Source organism: Equus quagga, chromosome 13 (assembly GCF_021613505.1).
Source record: "Equus quagga isolate Etosha38 chromosome 13, UCLA_HA_Equagga_1.0, whole genome shotgun sequence".
Classification (NCBI taxonomy): domain Eukaryota; kingdom Metazoa; phylum Chordata; class Mammalia; order Perissodactyla; family Equidae; genus Equus; species Equus quagga.
Window position 1 is genome coordinate 81,214,849 of NC_060279.1, and position 20,528 is coordinate 81,235,376.

Consider the following 20,528-nt stretch of genomic DNA (forward strand, 5'->3'; position numbering starts at 1 on the left):
CTATCTCCAAATCCGTTCCCAAATCTAGATTTTGCTTTCAGAATTGTATTGACAGTTCTAGTTGTTAGCAGAGGAAAGTTCTCCAAATTTAATCATCATCATCCAAGAAAAAAGTGACCCAAGCAAGGTTATCCAATTTTACATTATTGCCAAGAGAACATAAATGATGTGAAAATCTCGATTATAACAACATAATTAGTGATTTGGCTGGAAAACCCCATAAATTACATTTTATGGAAGAAATATCTGATGATTTATGAATGATGCCTGCTGTCACCACCCACCCAAGAAACAGAAACACCCGGACGTGGACATAAGATTTAAGTACCGTCTTTGTCCCATATAAAAAGCACATCGCGTGGGGGGCCAGCCCGGTGGTGTAGTGGTTACGTTGGAGTCCTCCAATTCGGTTCGCAGGTTTGGGCACCCCGGCCTGGACATACACACCGCTCACCAACCCACGCTGTGGCGGTGTCCCATATACAAAATAGGGGAAGATTGGTACAGATGTTAGCCCAGCGACAATCTTCCTCACCAAAAAAAAAAAAAGCACATCGCGACCTTTACTCTTATTTCATCCCCAGGAACGTGTACTGTGAATGAAGCATCTTTGACAGCAGCGCGGACGACCGGTGCCCTCAGATGCCCCAGGCGCTGCTGCAGAGCCTTCTGAGAGGTGTAGTCCCCAGCTCCAGCGCAGGACACTCCCAGGGCCTGGGGACATGGACTACAGCTCCCAGAAGATCTTGTTCCTAGGCAACGCCGACTTTCTGGGGCCTCCCGCTGCTTCCCTCCATCGGCCGGAGAACCGCACTGCGGAGCCTTCTGGGAGATGTAGTACTAGGCTCTAGATGTCCAAGCGCGCCGCCCGCTGGACACGACTAGCGTAATTCTAAATCCCTTTAAGTCCTAGAATTCTCATCCCGAGGCTTCCTGGATTCTTGGAGCCGCCGACCGCGCGCTTCTGCAGGTCAGGACGGCCGCTCAACGGTAATTTCTTGGAATCATAGTGAGATAAATCTACCTGAGCGCAGCATAGGCCAGGCCGGGGACCCTGCACTACAAGTCCCGGAAGGCCCCGTCCCCAGAACTGGCCCAGTTGCGCACGCCCATTGGAAGGCCACCCGCACCGCCGCGCCTTCTGGGAAATGTAGTCTGGCTCCTCCGGCCCTCAGTGGCGGGACAGATCTAGGGCTCGGGCCGTAGGTCTACAACTCCCAGAACCGCCACCGCGGCTGCGTCCCCACGCTCCAGACTTCTCGCCGCGCACTCCCATTGGTCAGAAGGCCGCGCCACGGGGCCTTCTGGTCACGGTAGTTCCGCTTCCCGCTCGGCACGGGGATCCGGCGGAGAGGCTTCGCTAGGTCAGGACTGTCGGTTCTGTCCGAAGGCGACGTGCCCCGGGTCTCGCTCCAGGTCTGCCAGGAGAGCTGCGGGCTCCGAGGCCGCGCCAAACTGCGGAGACGCTGGACCGCTGCGGGTCGGGCCGTTCCTACGCGCCCTCCAGGCCTGCCTTGGGCGCGACGGGGCGGGCGGAGATGACAGCCGCGGGGCCAATGGCGCCGCGCCACCCGGTGAGTGGCGCTCCCCCTCCGCCGAGCGGGTTCGCGTCTCCTCCATGCCGGGCGCGGTGACTCCTCCACCCGTGAGCCTGGGGCCGACGTCGCGCCTTCCTCCAAGCTTCCCCCCGGCCCGCCGTCTGGCCCAGGAGGGACGCAGACGAGGGGAGACCTGCCTGGGCCTGCGACCCTCAGTGGATCAGTCAAGTCCCGCAACCACTAAAGGTCCCATCACAGACCTCCGGGCAAGAAAGTGCCTGGCCTGGACGGCTTCAGCCGCCACGCGGGCAGGGACATGGTTCCGGCCGCGACGGCGTCCGAAGCGGTTGCTTCTAGCAGGGAGCACCTCTCAGTTGGTTCTAAGGGAGACGGCACGCTGCTCCGAGCTCAGCTGCCTCATGTGAAAATCCAAAAAGCAGACCCCGGAAGGTGGGAACCGCTTCCTGACTGTGGTGAGGATTCGGTGAACTTCCGTGAGGCAGAGAGCTTAGTACCGTTCCCGGCCAGCCAGGGAAACCCGGGGCAAACGTTAACGTGGTTAGCGGCAGATGTTAACATTTTCATCCTTTTGTTCCTGGTGGTGTAAAAAGGAAGGGGTATCCCAAAGGGGACTGTAGGTGTCCATCTTATGGAAGATAAGTAGGTGATGAAGCAATGGGCGGGATTCTTAGGGGGTAAACATTTTGAGGTTATGGTGGCTCCCGTCTGAAACGGCTGATGCAGACCCCCGGTGGCCCCAGGAAGGCTCAAGTGTATCCCTCGGGAGCCAGAACCCTTTCACGACGTCTCCCTGCACACCTGGGCCTGTGCTCAAGTTCTTTGTGGGCCCCTCTCCCTGCGCCTGCGGGAGCTTTGCGGACATAACGGTCTTGGCTCAGCAGGCAGGGGGCTGACATTTCAGGAGCAGGTAACCTTCGATGACGTGGCTGTGGACTTCACCCAGGAGGAGTGGAGGCTGCTGGGCCCCGCCCAGAGGACCCTGTACCACGAAGTGATGCTGGAGACCTTTAGGCACCTGGTCGCTGTGGGTGAGGCTGGGACCTGTGTGGAATTCTGTCTGCTTGGGGTCTCTGCAGAGTGGGTCTGACCTGGCTGGGAGCGTGGGATCACTGAACCCTAGGAGGACTTCTCCTCCAAACCTGACGGCCTGATCTCTCACTTGGACAGGGCCTGGGATCCCCAAGCCACATATCGTTGCCCAGCTGGAGCTCGGGGTAGAGCCATGGAGGATGGACAGAGGACTCTCTCAAGATCCCTGCCCGGGTGAGATGGGGAAAGGAGCTTTACAGTCAGTGTTTATATTTTCCTTCTTCTCTGCCCTTCCTTGTACTTTTCATTGCCTTTGGCATTTCTGTAATTCCATCTGGGATCATTTTCCTTTTGCCTGAAGAGCTCCCTTTATCATTTCGTTTAGAGTGACAAAATTCCCCCACTTTGTGTTTGCCTGAAAATGACTTTGTTTCCTCATCATTTTGGAAAGACACTTTAGGCAGAGAATTTTAGGTTGGCAGTTGTTTCTTTTTTCAGCACTTGCCACCATGCTGTTGTCTTCTGGGCTCCATGTTTTCTGTTGAGAAGTCAACCCTCCATCTTGTTATTGTGGCTTTTTATTTTTTTGCTAACGGAACTTTCTTAAATGCACAAATTTTAAGTGTACAATAAAAAACTTTTGACAACTGTATACACATGTATCATTGTCACCCAAATCAAGCGTGAGGACATTTTCATTATCTCACAAAGTTCCTTTGTTACTTCTTTGCCTTTAACAAAGGCAACTACTGTTCACATTTTTTTTTCCACCATAGACTACTTTGGCCTCTTCTAGACCTTCATATAAAGAGAATCATACATTATTTCTCTTGCGTAAGGCTTACCTTAACATTTCTGAGATTCATCTGTGTTATTGTATGCATTATAAGCCTGTTCCTTTTTACTGCTGAATAAAATTCCACTTTTTGTGGGTTTTTTTTGGTTTTTTGTTTGAGGAAGATTAGCCCTGAGCTAACTACTGCCAATCCTCCTCTTTTTGCTGAGAAACACTGGCCCTGAGCTAACATCCGTGCCCATCTTCGTCTACTTTATATATGGGACACCTGCTACAGCATGGCTTTTGCCAAGCAGTGCCATGTCCGCACCTGGGATTGGAACTGGTGAACGCTGGGTTGCCAAGAAGCGGAACATGCGAAGTTAACCGCTGTGCCACTGGGCCAGCCCCCTCTGTGGATTTCTTACACAATCATATCATCTGCAAATAAAGATTGTTTTTCTTCTCTAATGTTATTATACTGGCTAGGATCTCCAGTACTTAAAAAAAATTAATTTGTAATTAACATACAGTGAAACCTGATGTTCTTAAGAGCAGTCCAATGAAGATTTATAAATGTATATATTCGTGTGACCCATCCTCCAATCCACACGCAGAATATTTCCATTTCCCCATATGTTTCCTTTAGGTCCCTTTCCAGTTAATACCCCGCCATGTGGCAACCATTGTTCTGATATCTGTCACCCTTGACTATGCAGTACAGTATTGACTAAAAGTGATGCGAGTGGACATCCTTGCCTTGCTCCTGGTATTAGGTGATAGCATTCAATACTTCACCGTTAAGTATGATCTGATGCCCTTTATCAGAGTGAGGAACTTCTATTCCTAATTTGCTGAGTTTTTTTCATGAATGGGTGTTAAAATATAACATCAAATGCTCTATTTGCTTCTATTAGCATGATTGTATTTTTTTTTTCGTTGTTCCATTGGTTTCCGCTCTTTCTAATTTCCTTTCCTTGTCTTGGTTTAATTTGCTTTCCTTTTGTCTGGCTTCCTGAGGTAAAAGCTTAGGTCATTAATTTTAATCCTTTCTTTCTAATATTTGCAATTATAGCTGTGCATTTTCCTTTCAGCCTTAATTGCATCCTGCCCATTTTTGAACTGAACAATAATGAAAATACAACACATGAAACTGATTTCTTCTTTGGTTTGTGAAGTACATTGTTTAATTTGATTTCTTTTATTGATGTCTAGATTAATTCCATTGTGGTTGAAGGACATATTCTGGATGAATTCAGTCTTTTTAAATTTATTGAGAAATGTTTTTATGACACCACATATGGTCTATTTTGGTGAATGTGTATTCTGCTCTTATTGGGTGTGGCATTAGGTAAATGTCAATTAAGTCAAGGTGCTTAATTGTGTTGCATACACTTTATTCTTTTTTTTTTTTTTTTTTGAGGAAGATTAGCCCTGAGCTAACTACTGCCAGTCCTCCTCTTTTTTGCTGAGGAATCCTGGCCTTGAGCTAACATCCGTGCCCATCTTCCTCTACTTTATACGTGGGACTCCTACCACAGCATGGCGTGCCAAGCGGTGCCAAGTCTGCACCCGGGATCCAAACCAGCGAACCCCGGGCCGCTGAGAAGTGGAACATGCAAACTTAACCGCTGCGCCACCGGGCCAGCCTCCATACACTTTATTCTTATGGATTTTCTTGTGTGCTTCTTCTATCAGCTACTCAAAGAAGTGTTAAATCTCCAACTATGACTGGATTTGTTTATGGGTTTTTTTTAAAGTCAGTTTTTGCTTCGTGTATTTTGAAGCAATGTTACTAGGATTAATGACAAGTCAGGTTGTTATGTCTTCCTGTTGAATATACTCTCTTATCACTGTGAAATGTCCTTCTTTTCCTCTGGTAATATCTCCTGTCTTGATGTCTACTTTACTTGATCTTAATATAGCCAACTGGCTTTCTTGTAGTCAGCGTACTGCATTATATGTCTTTTTCTGTATTTTTACTTTTGGCTTATCTGTAGAAACGTTAAAGTAAGTCTCTTGTAAACAGCACTTAATTGAGTTTTGTTTGTAATCCGTTTTGTCTGTCTTATTCTTTAATATGACAGTTTAGTAAATGTCTGTTTAGTGTATAATTACTGATATGTTTGGGTGTATGTGTACCACCTTGTTATTCTCTACTTGTCTCAGCTGGTCTTTATACCTTGGTTTTTCCATTCTGCCTTCTTTTGGATTAATTGGGTATTATTTAATATTCCATTTCCTCTTTTTTCCTCCTTTCTTAGCTTTATGTCTGGTAATAGAGTCATGCGCCACTTAATGACGTTGCAGTCAACAACAGACGGTATATACAATAGTGGCCCCATAAGATTAGCACCATATAGCCTAGGGGTGTAGTAGGCTATACCATCTAGGTTTGTGTAAGTACACTCCACGATGTTTGCACAATGACAAAATCACCTAACGACACGTTTCTCAAAATGTATCCCAGTTGTTAAGGAACACATGACTGTATTGTGTAATCTTATATCTTACTTGCTCTAAGGTTAACAATACAAATCTTTGACTTATCAAAGTCTACCTGGAATTAGTATTATGCCGCTTAGTGTACAATGTAAGAGTTGCAGTTTTCCCTGTTGCCATGTATTTCACTTCTACATATTATATAAGGCCCATTATGCATTGTTGTTATTCTTGTTTTATACAGTCAACAGCATTTTAAAGGAATTTAAAAGTAATTTTTTCTAATATTTTTTCCTAATTAATTAGTTTTTGCATTGTTCTTGATTCTTTTCTGCAGATCCAGGCTTCTATCTTTGATCATTTCCATTCAGTCTAAAAAACACCTTTCCCACAGAGCCTCTCAGATAACGTCTGTCATCATTTTAAAGTCTTGGCTCCTTTTGGACTTTCTTCTTCTGTCATTCTTGCCTGGATGAGGCTCCCATGTGTGTTTCAGTGCTGCCTCCAAGGCAGGTCAGTTCACAGACTATTCTTCAGGCAGCACAGAAGATAGACAGGGAACAAGTGAATGAAATTAGAACTCATGGTTAAGTTCCCTTGTTCCTTTTTAGTAAGTCTTTAATATGTGCTCGATAAAAAAGTTACATTTTAAAAATTGGAATTGGTTTTCACGTATATCTTTCCCCCAGAGACAGTCATTTAGAGTGCTTTACTAGCCCTCTTTATCATAACATTGAAGTATGTACTGAAATATTTTAAAAATATGATAACCAATGTCAAAATCATAAGATTTCCTCTATAGGTCGTGCCTTGAACAGTAAGCATCTGTTAGGATGAGGTCTGCATTATCACCATTTCTGGCTTCTCTATTGTCAGTTCGCATTACTAACTTGGTAAATATTTATTATGTGCTGAGTTACACATGTCTAACAGATGTAACAGGCGAGATTTCAGTGCTTCACAAATACCGCTACCCACCTTACTCCTCTTAGTAATCGTTCTTGTGCTGATTAGGTTCTAGCTTTCTTACTTAACATCACATATCAGTAATTTCTTCCCAAGACCAGACCCCCATTATCCAGGTTGAGTTTGAGGCAGACAGTTACAATAATTGACACTTTACTTATACACATGGTGAGTGTCAACCATTATGTGTTGATTTTATTAGATGAGCTCTCAGAGGGTGACCTTATTCTAAAGTTTTGAGGTTACCTTACTGTCACCATACAGTATTAGCAACAGAAATTGCCTGTAGATAAAAAATTAATATTGAAGGTGGTTGATTCAAGAACTGGAAGAATTTTTTTTTTGAAAGATAATAAAATTAAAAAGTTAACGTTATAAATTTCAGACCTTAGGGATAGAATATTTGCCAGGAAATACACGTACATACCTACACTCCTGCTATTACAGTTGGTCTGTTATGAAGGATAATGGTGGGTGGGGAGAGGCTTCCAGTTAGACATGTAATATTTTAAAATCCAGGTTATGCAGACGTTTGATAGAAGCCAGCAATAGTAAGAGATATTGGCCAAAAAGATAGTGGGTCAAGGGTTAAAAGACTTAACATCAACTCATGGCTTTTCCACTGGTTAGTTAAATGATCTTTGGTTTCAGGTACCTGCTCCATTGTTCAGTTTCATCATCGGAATGATCTTAGTTACCTCTCAGTTCTAATGTTATTTCATGTGAGTATAGAGTAGAGCAATAGGGAATGAAATACTCAATGTAAAAAAAACACACTGTGGTATTTCTTGTAGTACACTCAGATGGTGAAAAACTCTCTCCACTTTTTTTGGCCTAAAAACGTCTTTTTTTTAGCTTTCCTTTTGGAAGGCTTTTTTCCTGGATATAGAATTTTAGGTTTTTCTCTTTCAGCCTTGAAGATGCTAGTCTCTTGTCTTCTTGCTTCCATTGTTTCTCTTGGGAAGTTAGCTGTTTTTCTTTTTGTTGTTCCATGAATGTAATCTCTTGTTTTTTTCTCATCACTTTTAGGATTTTTGCTTTATATTTGGTTTTCAACAGAGTGATTATGATGTTTTACGTGAGGTCTTCTTTGAAATGATTCTGCTTAGAGTTTGCTGAACTTCTTGGATCTGAAGGATGTTGCCTGTAATCAATCTAGGAAAATTCTCTGCCGTTATATCTTCAAATATGTCTTCTGCTGCTCTCTATCTCCTCTCCTGTAACTCTAGCTACACCTTAGTCCAGTTGTCAGATGTTATGTTTTTACATTCTTTTCTCTCTTTTTGTATCATGACAACGTTTCCTTTTACCTGCCTTTGAATCACAGATCCTTTCTTCTCCTGTGTCCAGCCTACTGTTAAGTCCATTCATGGTTTACTTCAGATACTGTATTTTTATTTAGTTTTAGAATTTTCATTTGGCTCTTTTTTCAGTTTTCGATGAAATTATTTATCATGTTTATAATAGTAATTTTAAAATCTTTTTCTGTTACTTCTAATGTTTGGTATGTCTGTTTTTGTTGACTTTTTTTTCTTGATTATGAGTCATATTTTCCTGGTTCTTTACATGTCTGGTCATTTTTTTTTTTTTTTTTTGAGGAAGATTAGCCCTGAGCTAATATCCGCCACCAATCCTCTTTTTGCTGAGGAAGACTGGCCCTGAGCCAACATCCGTGCCCATCTTCCTCTGCTTTATATGTAGGATGCCCACCACAGCATGGTGTGCCAACTGGTGCCATGTCCGCACCCGGGATCCAAACTGGTGAACCCCAGGCCACCGAAGTGGAACGTGCACACTCAACCGCTGCACTACCAGGCCGGCCCCATAGTCATTTTTTTATATACTTGACACTGCAGATGATACGTTGTAGAGACTAAGGCTTGTTATCTTCTACCAAAGGGTGTGAATTTTGTTCTGGGTGGCAGTTAAATTACTATGAATCACTCTAATCCTGATGAAGTATGGTTTGAGGATTTAAGTTGGTTTATGGTATGGTTTGAGGATTTAAGTTGGGGTTATTTGGTTTTCCTCTAGTCCTTGGATGTGGCCCTTATTCTTAGGCATGGCCTTTCCTCTTAAGGTGTAGCTTTCTAGGGTCTCAGCTGAAGGCCTGGGGTGCTTACTGAAGTCTTTCTGCCCTAGCTGGGCCTCATGCCTCCCAAGACTGCATAGCTTCTGAAGCCTGTGCCCAGGACTCTAGCAGCTGTTCCTTGCCAGGTCTCAGAGAGCTTTCCCCTGTGCATTTGCAGTTAGGGTCCAGCTAAGGACTCAAAAGAAACCCTCTGCAGATTTCTGGATCTTCTTCTTTGCCCTGCTTGACATTGCAAAGCCCTTCTCCTAGTCAATTCCATAGCCTTCTCCCCATGGTGGGAAACTTAAGGCCTCCCCACCTGGTGGGAGTCAGGCTGCTGGTGAACATGATCAAGTACCCAGTCTGTCAACCTCACAGACGAGTCCCAAGCACTCACAGTGCTCCAGGTGCTGTGCTGGGCACTGAGGACACACTGTAAACAGGACTGATGAGGTCCCTGCCTCTGTGGAGCCTGAGGCCTCTAGCATGTGGTCTGGGGAAGGGCAGAAAATATAGAACCAAAATAACAAGGTGATGGCAAATAGCACCAAACAGTGCTGGGAGGCAAATAGAACAATGATGATGTGGAAAGTGAGGAGGAGCCCATATTGGCTGGGAGGTCCGGGAGGGTCTCTCCGAGGCAGTGACCTGGAGTTGTGACTGGAATGATGAGAAGAAGGGGAAGGGTGTTGACACCTAAGACCTTGGGGATCAAAGGAAGGTTGTCAAGCAACCCAGAACTGTGTATTAATGGGGGAAATGGTCACACACAATGAGAACTAAAGAAACCCAGAAGGAAAAGGGACAAGCATAGCTGTAGTAGTTTGACTCTGATTCTGGGCGCCAGGGGGGCTGGATGGATCTAAAGAGGTGTTCTCTTGGCATTATGAAACTGGTTTGTTGGGAAGATTAATTCGGTGTCAATTACAGGAGGAATGGATGTTAAGTGGGGAGATAGTTCAGAATTTGGAGATATCTAAGCATTCAAGAAAGGTGAATGTGTTATCTTTGGAAATGTCTTCTTATTCTGTGATCTTTCCCCTAATGCTTCCCCCTACGCCGGCTTTGCTGATCACTCGTTTTGTTGATCAGTCTTCCTGTGGATTCCTCTTGTTCTGTGTAGACATTTTGTGGCTTCTCCTCTCACAATCCCATCTCTTCCCTTAGTTGATATTTAAAAACATCTACTCGTGTCATGTACATCTTGTTGCTTTTATCTCGTAATTCTCACTGGAGGAGTTTTTTTCCAAGCACCAAACTGTTTTACTTTCCTTCCAGAATCAAAGAACAGACTTAAAAGCCAAGAGTCACCATCAACAGAGGCCATTTCTGGTGAGGACCTACCCTGCAGCATGAACCTACCAACATCCACAGTGAGTGATTCCTGGCACTCTACTGTAGATGGTGACTGGCAATCTCAGAATGAAGCAGAAAAGCAGAAGACACACAACGGCATTGTGGGGCCAATGGAATGTAAACAAGAGCAAGTAGTGACCTGGGATGAGGATTGGGAAAATGCTAAAGTTGTGGGAAAATGCAGCCTCAGTTCAAACTTGGTTTCTTCACAGAGATTTCTTATCAAAGAACATTTCTGTCAAATTGACTTAGGAGTTCAAAGCTTACAGCATAATTTTGTTTTAAAAGATCATCAGGAAGTCTTGGTAGGAAAGAAACCTTGTAAAGGCAATCCATGTGGAAAAGCTTTAGAAAAACTGTATAAATTGAATGAGCACGGTAAATATACCAACCAGAACATATACCTTTCTACACATGAGATAATTAGTACAGGAGAGAAATTTTATGGATGTAAAGAAAGTGGGGATTTTTTTACCCAAAGCTCACATCTCTCTCAGGTCATGAGAACTCATAGTGGGGAGAAAGCCTATGAATGTGATGAATGTGGGAAAGCCTTTAAGAAGCTTTCATCTCTTACTCACCATCTGAGAAATCACAGTAGAGAGAAAGCCTATGAATGTAATGAATGTGGGAAGTCTTTCTGGCAGAGCCTTCACCTCATTTTGCACCAGAGAATTCACACCGGGGAGAAACCTTATGAATGTAATAAATGTGGAAAATCTTTTAGCCAAAATTCTCACCTGAATGTACATCAGAGAACTCATACTGGAGAGAAGCCCTATAATTGTGATGAATGTGGAAAATCCTTCAGTGGAAGGTCTAATCTTAATGTGCATAAGAGAACACATACTGGAGAGAAACCCTACAAATGTGAGGAATGTGGGAAAGCCTTCAGTGACCGCTCATCATACACACAACACGAAAGGACGCACACTGGAGAGAAACCCTACAAATGTAATGAATGTGGAAAAGCCTTTAGCCACAGCTCTCACCTTACAGTTCACAAGAGAATCCATACTGGTGAGAAACCATATAAATGTAATGAATGTGGGAAAACTTTCAGTTTTCATTTATCCTTCACTCAACATAAGAGAACACACACTGGAGAGAAACCCTATAAATGTCATCAGTGTGGGAAAGCTTTCAGTCAAGGTTCTAATTTTATTGGGCACCAAAGAACTCATACCAGAGGGAAAAAACTACATATTTCATTTTAATGTATAAGAGCTATGCGAATATATTTAGATTTTTGACCCATTCCCAGAGAAGGGCTGAGCCTGGGTGGCATTTGATACCTAGGGAAACTGCCAATGAGAAACAATTAGTAAGATCAAAACTCCCTTCAATGATACTAGTTAATACAGTCAACCAGTGTGGGAAAGGCTGTTGCTGAGAACTCAAAATAGGTTGATAATATTAAATGAAAGTACTGTTCCAAAGAGCCAGAGTGCCATTATTTATTTCATTGTTTCCCCACTGCTAGAAAGTTAGACTGCTTCTAATTTGTTTCAAGAAGTTGCTATAGGGGCCAGCCCGGTGGCCGAGTGGTTAAGTTCGTGCACTCTGGGTTTCGCCAGTTGGATCCTGGGCATGGACATGGCACTACTCATCGAGCCACGCTGAGGTGGTGTCCCACATGCCGCAGCTAGGACCCACAACTAAAAATACACAACTGTGTACCGTGGGGCTTTGAGGAGAAAAAGGAAAGATAAAAAAAATATTGAAAAAAAAAAGTTGCTATATACTATAATTATGAACACTGTGTAGAAACATGGAAAATGCCTATAATGTGTAGCGAAAGGTGCAGAATTAATGTGGCTATGATGCCTTGTGTGTGCATTTGGACCAGGGCTTGGAAGGAAACACAGAAATGAACATAGCTAATAAGAGTCTTGGAATATCGTGTGACTTTCTTTTTTTCTAATGTTTCTCTCAAAATTGCTACAATTTTACAATAAACAAAAAGGTGAGAAGAGAGAAGTAGGTCAAATGTGAGTCTGAATCATTGGAGAGAAATGGGTGCACTAAAGTAGCAAAAAGAAGAAGAAATGGAAATAAATTTAGTGGTCAACACAAAAAGTTAGAAAAAGAAATTGTTTCTAATCAAAGCAGAAAGAAGGATGTAATAAAGATAAAAGCAGGAAATACATGGTAAAAGGTGACTCTGAGAAAAAAACACTGTAATTTCCAAACTAACATGATCAAGAACAATGACACACAGATTTGCAACATAGGGAATGAAAAAGGAAATAGAGAAAATAATATCAAAAAGTTTGTACATTTTTGTCTACAGTTGAAAATTTGCAAGGATGCAAATAACAATGATAAAAGTATATACTAGAGCAGCTGTTACAGAGTAGACAATATCCCAAGCACTCAGTCTACATAACCTCCTTTAATAGAAAAGTCTTAGTGAGGGAGATTTTATCTCCATTTTACAGACGCAGAAAATGCAGTCTAAAGAGGCTAAGTGGCAGGTAAAGATTGGCAAAGATTTAAAGACTGTTGGACATAGGCAAAAATAGTGGGGAAGTGGACCCTATTATACAGCACCCATGCACGGTTATCTGGGTGCACTCTCTTTGTAGGATGTCCAGATGTAAAGGATGCTCGCAAGTTGATTCAGCAATCTCACCTTTGCAGTTCACTCTTGGAGATAACGGCCCAGGTATGCAAGCATGCAACACAGGACCTTTGTTACAGCATAGTTCACAACAGCAAGATACTAAAGGCTCATCAACAGCAGAATGTTTAAGTAATTATGGTGCATAAATTAAATGGCAAATTTCTGGGGGACAAAATTAGGTTCATAAAACTATAAATCTCTCCCAGGGGAATTCTGTGGAAGAATGTCACCCACATGTTAACATTGCTTATGGGTGATGCGATTTTAAGCAATATTTGCTCTTTACCTCTTCCAAAATGATTTTAGTTTCTGTATAATGAATGTGTATCATGTGAATTGAAAAGAAAGTTATTTTCATCCAGAAATAATATTAAGATTGTGGAATCTAAAATTTTCATTATCACATGTTACTGGGTGGGAAATGGAATACAAGTCATTTATGTGTGTGTAGCCAGAGATGTGATCAGTGCTAGTATGGTGAGAGGTTGACCCAATATATAGAAACTGGTACATGTGTGTACATGAGAGATATGGAGAGAGCGAGAGAGATTAAAAGTGAAAATGATTTGGGTCTGGCCTGGAGGTGTACTGGTTAAGTTCGCACACTCTGCTTTGGTGGCCCAGGGTTTGCAGGTTTGGATCCCAGGTGCAGACCTACACATCACTCATCAGGCTATGCTGTGGCAGCGTCCCACATACAAAGTAGAGGAAGATGGGCACAGATGTTAGCTCAGGGACCATCTTCCTCAAGTAAAAAGAGGAAGATTAGCAGCAGTTGTTAGCTCAGGGCCAATCTTCCTCACCAAAAAAAAAAAAAAAAAAAAAGCCAACACCATACTTCTGTTTCCAATTAAGATATAGGAGTATGTGAATGACCATAGCACCCAAAGTAACAGAGAAAAGCAAGGCAAAATTTTTAAATCATATTCTTTTATGGTACACTGCTGGAGAGGTGGAATCAAGGAAGCCTTGATGAATTCCAAAAAGAGATGTTCCCTTCCCAGGAGAGCATGCTGGGGACAAACACCTGGTTTGGGCGCAGGTGGGCATCGAGTTGGCTGGCCATTGATGGAAGTACACTGCACAGTGGAGGAGAGAGCAGCAGAGCCTTTGACAACAGTGGGAAGGCAGGACTCCAAATACAAAAGTTGTTTTCTCATCCTAAGAATCCCCTCAGTCCAGGATTTTGCTGAGAATCCAGAACAGTGAAATGCTCATATCTTAGCACCATTACATAATTTTTGACAAGTGTGTATCAAGACAGAACATTTCCATTACCTGGTAAAGTTCTTTCGTGCCCCTTACCAGACAGTTCCTCCCTATACACCCAAAAGCAAAGGGTGATTTCCATCACCATGGGTTATTTTTGCTGATTCTAGAATTTCATTAGGTGAGATCATAATCATATATTTTGTACACTTTTGTGTCTGTTTTTTTCCCTCAGCAAAATATTTTTGAGATTCATCTATATCATTGCATGCATCACTGGTTCATTCTTTTTATTACTGAGTAGTATTCCATTGTATGAATATAGCACAGTTTATCCATTCTCAGGTTGATGGAAATCTGAGCTGTTTCCAGTTCTTGGTTACCAGGAATAAAGCTGCTGTGAACATATTTATCAAGGTTCGCTTTTGTTTTTGTGGGCATATGTTTTCAATTCTCTTGGATAAATTCCTAGAAGTGAAATGGCTGGGTTATAGAGTAGATGCATGCTCAGCTTTTTAAGAAATTGTCCGTTCTCCAAGGTGGTTGTAAGACTTCATGTACATATCAGCCATGTATGAGAATTCCTGCTGCTGCACATCCTCACCAACATTTGCTATTGTCCATCTTTTTCATTTTGGCCTTTCTAGTGAGTGTATAGTGATAACTCATTGTGGCATGATGACTAATGACATTGAACACTTTTTCATGTGCTCCTTGGCCACTTGGCATGTGTTCTTTTGTGAATCGTTTATTCAAGCCTCTTGCCCATTTGTTGTTGGGTTGTCATTTTTATTATTGACTTGTAGGAGCTGTGTATATATTCTGGATACAAGTCCTTTGTTAAGTGTATGTGTTACAAAAATTTTATAAACAAAATTTTAGCAATCCAATTGAATACTGAATCCAATATTATTGAATCCAATAATATAATAAAATAATTTTAAAATAAGAAGTCATGACCAAGTGGGGTTTATCTCAGGAATGCATGGTTGGTTTAACAAAAATCAGTAAATATAATTCACTGTATTAACAAGCTAAAAAAAAAGTATATGATTACCTCAATACATGCAGAAAAAATTTGACAAAATCCAACATCCATTCCTGATTTAAAAAACAAAAAACCAACTTTCATCAAACTTGGAATAGAAGGGATTGTTCTCAACATGATAAAGGACATCTACAAAAACCTACAGGTAATATCATACTCAGTGGTAAAAAGCTGAATGCTTTACCCCTAAGATCAGAACTTGGCAAGGATGTCTGATCTCACCGCTTCTATTCAACATTGTAATGGAGGTTCTAGCTAAGGCAGTTGGCAAGAAAATGAAATAAAAGGAATCTATATTGGAAAGGAAGAAGTAAAAACTCTCGTTATTCACAGGTTACATGATCTTCAATGTAGAAAATCTGATGGAATTGATCAAAAAAACTATTAGAATAAGTGAGTTTAGCAAGGTTGCAGGATACAAGATCAATATACAAAAATCAATTGCATTTCTATATACTTGCAATGAACAATTGGAAATTGAAATTTTTTTAAATATTTACCACAGCATCAGAAAATACAAAATACTTAGGGATAAATGTGACAAAAGATGTGAAGAATCTGTACATTGAAAACAAAATATCGCTGAGAGAAATTAAAGAAGACCTAAATAAATCAAGAAATATACTTGTTCATATGTCAGAAGACTCAATATTGTTAGGATGTCAATTATCCTCAAATCTATAGATTCAGTGCAATCCCAATCAAAATCCCAGCAAGACTTTTTGTAAACATGGAATCATACGGAAATGCAAAGGATTTAGAATAATCAAAACAACTCTGAAAAGAAAAAGTTGGAGAATTAACGCTATCTGATTTCAAGAATTATTATAAAACTACAGAATTCAAAACATTATAGTATTGGTATAAAGATAGACGAATAGATCAATGGAACAATATATACTCTGGAAATAAACCCATACACATACAGATAACTGATTTTTTTTTTTACACAGGCACACAAGGCAATGCAGTGGAGAAAGGATAGCCTTTTCAACAAATAGTACTTACTTGGAACAAGATATCTATATCCAAAAAAAAAAAAGGACTTTGATCCTTACCTCACAGCATATACAAAAACTAAATAAAAATGGATCATAAATCTACACGCAAAATCTAAAACTATAAAATTTATAAAAGATTGGAGGAAAAGCTTTGTGACCTTGGACTAAGCAAAGACTTTTGAGATATGACACCAAAAACACCATCCCTAAAAAACCAAACTGATAAATTGGACTTCATCAAAATTAAAAACTTCTGTGCTTCAAAAGACATGGTTAGGTGAATGAAAAGTCACAGACTGGGAGAAAATATTTGCAACACATATATCTGACAAGGGACTTGTTTCCAGTATATATAAAGAACTGTCAAAACTCAACAATAAGCACATAACCCAATTTTTAAAAACCAGGCAAAATATTTTCTTTTTCTTTCTTTTTTTCTTTTTTGAGGAAGATTAGCCCTGAGCTAACTACTGCCAGTCCTCCTCTCTTTTTGCTGAGGAGCCTGACCCTGAGCTAACATGCATGCCCATCTTCCTCTACTTTATATGTGGGACGCCTACCACAGCATGGCGTGCCAAGTGGTGCCAGGTCCGCACCTGGGATCTCAACCAGTGAACCCCGGGCTGCTGAGAAGCGGAACTGTGCACTTAACCGCTGCGCCACCGGGCCGGCCCTGCAAAATATTTTCACCAAAAAAAATATGCAAATAGCAAACAAGCACATGATAAGATCTTAACCTCATTAGTAATTAGGGAAATGTAAACTAAAATCACAATGAAATACCAATACACATCTATTAGAATTGTAAAAATCAAAAAGACTAACAATACCAAGTGTTGTCAAGGATGTAGAGGAACTGGAACTCTCATACATTGCTGGTGGGAATGTGAAATGGTGCAACCACTTTGAAAAACAAATTGGTTGAATTTATACCTACCATATGATCCTGTGATTCTATTCCTAGACATTTACCCCAAAGAAAAGGAAATATATGTCCATACAAAGATTTGTACACTACACTAATGTTCATAGCAGCTTTATTTGTAATAGCCCCAAACTGGAAACAACCCAAACGTTCATCGACAGATGACTGGATAAACAAATTGTGGTAGATCCATAAAATGGAATACTACTCAGCAATAAAATGGAATGGCCTATTGATATATGCAACATGGATGAATCTCAATTAGGCTGAGTAAAATAAGCCAGACCAAAAAAATGTACACAATGTATAATTGCATTTATATACAACTATAGAAAATTCAAACTAATATATAGTGACAGAAAGCAGACCTGTGGTTGCTTGGGAATAGAGGGATGGGGAAGGGTGTGGAGAGGCAAGAGGGAGGGACTTCATGGGGTGTGAAGAAACTTGTGGGAGTGGTGGATATGTTCATTCTCTTGATTTTGGTGATGGTTTTACAGGTTTAAACATGTCAAAACTTATGAAATTGTACATTTTAAATATGTGCAGTTTATTATATATCAGTTATACTACAATTAAGCTGATTTTTAAACTTGTAGGAGAAAAATATAGGATACTGTTTTTAGGACCTGAATGTAGTTTGGATTTTGAAATTGACATAAAACACAAACTATGGGAAAAAAAGTCATTTAAAAAGAATCCTCCTTTTCTTCAAAAGATACCATAAACAACGTGAAAGGTAAGTTACAATTTGGAAAGGATGTATTACTAATAAAAGATTAATGTTAAATTTATGTAAAGAATTTCCACAAACCAGTAAGAAAAAGACAACCCAATAGAAAAATGCGCGAAGGAAATGAGAAGGTACCTCAAGGAGAGAAGACACAAATGGCTTAAAAACTATGAAAAGATGCTGAATGTCGCTAATAAGAGAAGTGCATACATCTCACAATGAACTACCATTTCCTATCCATGCATTTGGCAAAAATTTAAAAAGCAGACACTACCGAGCATTGGTGAGGACATGGAGCAAGTGGAACTCCTAGACATTGCTAGTGAGAGTATAAAAAGATGCAATCCTTTTGGAAATGGAGACATATCTGCCAATGTTGCATATAAATATTCATACCCTATGACCCCTCAGTCCCACTCTGAGGGCTTACCCCAGAGAAACCCTGCATGTGTCCATAAGGAGACCTGTGTATGAATGTTCATAGCAACATCATTTGTGGTAGCAAAAACTGGAAGTCCTTTCCTTGATGCTCTTCCCCCAGATAGCTACATGGCTGGCTTCCTCCCTGCCTCGGGTCTTTGCTCAAATACTGCCTTCTCAGTGAGGCCTTCTGATCCTCCACCTTAAAATTGCAACCAACCCCTCCAGCATTCCCTGCCCCCTTTCCCTACTTGGCTTTTAGCAGTTATCCTCATCCGACATGTCCGATATTCTACATATTTTTATATTGTGTATTCTCCTCTAGAACATAAGCTCCATGAGGGCAGTGGTTTTGAAATTTTTATTCACTACTTTATTCCTATTTCCTTGATAGTAGGTGCTTTAATGAGTATTTATTGAATGAACCTAAGTGGTCATCAAAAGTAGACATGATAAACAAATTGTGGTATACTCATTCACAATTTTGGAAACTGGACAGCAGTGAAAATAAATGAAACAGAGCTTCATGTATCAAAAAGGATAAATCTTGCAATGACAAATACACGGAGCAAAAAATGCAAGTTGCAGATAAAATCTTACCATATAATAGCATTTATATGAATGCAAAATGTGCAAGACATTTATGGTGCTCTGGAATACATACATGTCACGTTTCAGGAAATACATGGAGTGATCCACATTTCATTTAGGATAGTGGCTGCCTCTGGAGGAAGGGGGTGCTTCTACTGGAGAGGGGAACACAGGGGTTTCAACTGCATGGGTAATGCTCTATTTTTTTTTCAGCTTAGTGCATTCATAGGGTTTCACTGAATTTCTTACAACTTTATTATGTTTTACATGTTTTTCTTAAAAGAAAAACGGGCAGACTGCTAACATTAAATTCCAGGGACATGAGAAATTGCAGGCTGAATGCTGAGCTGGTGGCAGAGGTACCAGAAAGAGCTGTGGCAGGGGGAGCTTCTGCATGGCCACCAGCAGTGGAGAAGCATGTTGACTTCCATGTGGGGGACCCAGAACCCCATAAGGTGTTGAAGTTAATAACTCCTGGGCTTTTTGCTGGCAAAGAAGAGTTTAATCCTAGGATTTGAGAGCATATGGTAACTTCCAGTCTAGCTCACTTGTGCTAGTTTACTATTGGTGACCCTACAACCCAGCTCATAAAAGGCCTAACTTGTTCCAAGTAATGTGCCCTAGACTCCCCTCCCTTTACCTTCCATTCTCATGACCTAGAATGAGGAAATGGAACCAGCTGGAGCCCTTCACATGTCAAGAGGTGACCGCTCTTTGGGCATCTCTCAGAGGAGGGGCACGTCCTGGGAGAACCTAGATTTTCCTACTGTTTCTGGCTCCTCCCACTCAGAATCTCAGTGGAACCTCAGACACAGCTCAGAGTCCCATAATAGGGGCATCCAAGATGGCTGTGCAGCCCAGCCTTTGCCATCTCATTGCACAAGACAGGATATGGTACATCCAGAACACTGGGGTAACTAGAGTGGTAGAAGGCTTGGGTCAGAGGGCAGCAGTGTCTTCACACACCTGTAACCCACTGCCCACCCGACAAGGCCCTTGGTGAACAGCTCCATTCAGTGACCTTCTCTATGCCCTGCCTCCTTCTGGGTATTACAGGCTGGACTGCAGCCCATGATGCAAAACTTTGAACCTACTACCTGTTGGCTCTACCTTTAAAATACTAACGTGTCTGAAATCTGACCACTGATCACCACCACTCTGATCCAAGCTGCCATCATCTGCCACCTTGATTACTGCATTGGTTTCTCGGATCACTCTTCTCCTTCCCTCGCCCTCTTCGTCGAGTCTCCACAGAGGCCACAGCCCATCACTGCTCTGCTCAGAACCATGCCGTGGCTCCCCCTTTCACTCAAAGCCAGAGACATCACGATGTCCCTAAGGTTCTCTGCAATCCGGCCCCTCACTGCCTCTGACCATAGTGCTGTTCCAACTAAGGGCTCGAAACAGGTGGACAAACAAACAGGCAAGGCGAGTAAGGAGCAAGGAGGGAGGGGCAGGGGAACCAGGAAGCTCTGGGCGAGGGTCACCCTAACACAGGTGAGGAGGCTCCGTGCGGGCTTAATGGGCTCTGCCGCAGGAGACTCCAGGGCCAGCTAGGGCTGGGCCGGGGTTCGTCGCCCAGGGGTGCTCCTGTGGGCGAGGGGCCTTTCGTCTCCCCGTCTGTGCTCTCGAATAGTGGCTTTGAACGGCAGCTGCCCAGGTTTCGTTAGCCTGTTCCCGCTCTATTCCTCAGCGCCGCTCAGGAATTGCTGACTTGACGGGGACAAAACCCCACAAAATAGGTCGACGAGAACTCACGCTCCCAGAAGGCTTCGCC

The 20,528-nt window shown here is 42.0% G+C and overlaps 1 protein-coding gene across 5 annotated transcripts; it reads left to right on the plus strand.

Annotated features, from left to right (window-relative positions):
- Positions 1-1,325: 1,325 nt before the first annotated feature.
- On the plus strand, positions 1,326-12,181 carry LOC124249563 (zinc finger protein 664-like). Of its 5 annotated transcripts, none has more exons than XM_046680619.1 (4): positions 1,326-2,011; positions 2,461-2,587; positions 2,727-2,822; positions 10,121-12,181. In XM_046680619.1, exons 2-4 carry the CDS (start codon positions 2,554-2,556, stop codon positions 11,413-11,415), a joined length of 1,425 nt encoding a protein of 474 aa, XP_046536575.1. In that variant the 5' UTR covers positions 1,326-2,011; positions 2,461-2,553; the 3' UTR covers positions 11,416-12,181. The 5 variants fall into 5 exon arrangements, with proteins under 5 accessions (XP_046536575.1, XP_046536577.1, XP_046536573.1 ...); XM_046680621.1 differs by having other exon boundaries at positions 1,326-1,574; positions 2,441-2,587; XM_046680617.1 differs by having other exon boundaries at positions 1,326-1,574.
- The last annotated feature ends 8,347 nt before the right edge of the window (positions 12,182-20,528 follow it).

Excerpts from the sequence above, each read along its gene's own strand:
- LOC124249563 (XM_046680617.1), top strand. The coding sequence starts at position 1,539 with ATGACAGCCGCGGGGCCAATGGCGCCGCGCCACCCG. Across the intron at positions 1,575-2,460 it reads CAATGGCGCCGCGCCACCCG|GAGCAGGTAACCTTCGATGA; the intron begins GTGAGTGGCGCT and ends CTGACATTTCAG. Across the intron at positions 2,823-10,120 it reads CTCTCAAGATCCCTGCCCGG|AATCAAAGAACAGACTTAAA; the intron begins GTGAGATGGGGA and ends CTTTCCTTCCAG.